This window comes from Corvus brachyrhynchos, unplaced genomic scaffold, assembly GCF_000691975.1.
Source record: "Corvus brachyrhynchos isolate BGI_N302 unplaced genomic scaffold, ASM69197v1 scaffold21, whole genome shotgun sequence".
Taxonomy (NCBI): Eukaryota; Metazoa; Chordata; class Aves; order Passeriformes; family Corvidae; genus Corvus; species Corvus brachyrhynchos.
The window spans coordinates 2,213,023-2,214,982 of NW_008236924.1; the positions used below are offsets into that span (position 1 = coordinate 2,213,023).

At 52.6% G+C, this 1,960-nt stretch overlaps 1 protein-coding gene across 1 annotated transcript in view; it reads right to left on the reverse strand.

Annotated features, from left to right (window-relative positions):
• Window positions 1–1,186: 1,186 nt before the first annotated feature.
• The window catches only part of HAND1 (heart and neural crest derivatives expressed 1), a gene marked incomplete at its 5' end in the record, with an annotated part of 1,750 nt that continues 976 nt past the window's right edge, over window positions 1,187–1,960 (reverse strand). Inside the window, one exon of the mRNA XM_008629069.1 lies at window positions 1,187–1,198. Within this exon, the coding sequence (XP_008627291.1) occupies window positions 1,187–1,198 (12 nt within the window). The remainder of the gene's footprint in view (window positions 1,199–1,960) is intronic.

Sequence of the window (1,960 nt, forward strand, 5' to 3'; positions counted from 1 at the left end):
AGCTTTCCCATAAGAACCCAGCCCTTTAGGAGACTGAAACTTGCACATAAAATTGGATCCTTGGAACTGACTTTCTGTACGGGTTTTTTGTTGTTGTTGTTGGTTTTTTGGTTTGTTTTTTTCTCCCTTGAATGTGTTTGGGTTTGGGAGTGCCCTACTCCACTCATGGAAGTGGTAGCATGCTAAACTTGTTATAGCTCAAACAAAAAAAGTACCACTGCGGGCGGGCACTGCTCTTCTCAGGCAGTCCATTTTCATCTCAGCCTCCCTCAAAGAGATCAGAAAATGGATCGGGGCAGAGAAGGCAGCCGTGCAGTGGCTCCGGGGTGAGGGAAGGCTGATTCAAGCAGCCGGATCCTTCTCCATGGGAGTTAATTACTCTGGCTGTACCCCCCAGTGTTTGTGTGTCCCTCCGTCTGTATTTGCACACATGCACAAAGTGATTATAAAACCCAAGCTGCTTCCCCACGGTTGGGCTGGGATATTCTTGGTGTGTGCGGCCGCACAAGCACAGATTGATCGATGTGTCAGTATTTTACAGATGTAGCATCATTATTTCTATTCCTTTAGTCGCAATCAAAAGCTTGGTTTCAAACACAAAATGTAAACGTCCCTGCTGTGCGCCCTCAGATTAGCCCTAGAATAATGTCCAGATTTACCTGTGCTGTTTTTCTTTGCCCCAAGCAGCCGCCCGAGTGTCCGGGTTTATCCCGGTGTCGCTGGGAACGACAGCGTGGCCAGGCTGGGAAGGCTCTGAGCCCATGCACGCACATCTTGGAACTCTCTGGTAAGAGCACCGTGTCTGCACAGTGTGAAGGAATGAGGATTTGGCTTTAATTATTAAGGATTATTAAGGATTTATGCCTGAGTGGTGACAGAGGTGAATTTGGGCTGCATGAGCGTTGCTGTGTCTGAGGCTGGTGACATCCATCGTGTTCAGATGATGAGGAGGGGACGCTGCTCCTTCAAAATGTGGCCAAGGCAGCGCCTAACAGAGGATCCCTGTGAGAAAGTGCTGCCGGTGCCAGAGCCGGGCGAGCTGCCCCGGCAGGACACGGGGGGCGGGCCCTGGCTCTCTGCGTGGCAGCAATAAAACCCGGGGCTCCACAGCTCTACGGTACCATCCAGACGCTGTAAAGGCCTGATCCTGCCATCCTTCCTCAAGCCAAATACGAGTCCAGTCCCTCTAGAAGGTCTCCTGGGTAGGGAGGGAAGGGGTTACATGTAGGGCAGGGGCAGAGTTCGTGCCCTGGGGGAGGCTGCGGGTACACGTTTGCAGAGCTCCACCAGCTCCTGAGGTGAGCAAGCATGGCATAAACAAGTCTCAAAGGATCCCGAGCTCCCCAAGGAGGAATTCCCTCACATGGATCGGCCCCACAGCAGGGTACTGACTTCAGGGATGTCCTTAATCCCGCAGCATCTCTGTGGGCAGCGCAGGGGACCTGGCCAGAGCAGCGCGATTGCCGGAGCAGGGGAAAGCAGAGGGCTTGGACCCGAGGCCGTTTGCATAAAGTTTAAATTTTATTTTATTAAAAGTTTTTTTTTAGCTATTCAGTTTTAAATACGTGGTGTGGCGCGCTCGGTCCCTCGGGAAGTGGTCATGCAGATCTGAGGTAGAAAACCCGGCACAGGAGTGTTCCCAAATGCACCTCTAGGTAGTTTCACCGCAGCCACACGTCGGTCAGGCAGCGGACGGGGAGAGGGGATCGGGGGCTCGTATTTACAATAGCAAACAGTTTTTTTTTAGCTATTCAGTTTTAAATACGTGGTGTGGCGCGCTCGGTCCCTCGGGAAGTGGTCATGCAGATCTGAGGTAGAAAACCCGGCACAGGAGTGTTCCCAAATGCACCTCTAGGTAGTTTCACCGCAGCCACACGTCGGTCAGGCAGCGGACGGGGAGAGGGGATCGGGGGCTCGTATTTACAATAGCAAACAAATCGAACCGTTCCAGTCCGGCCCG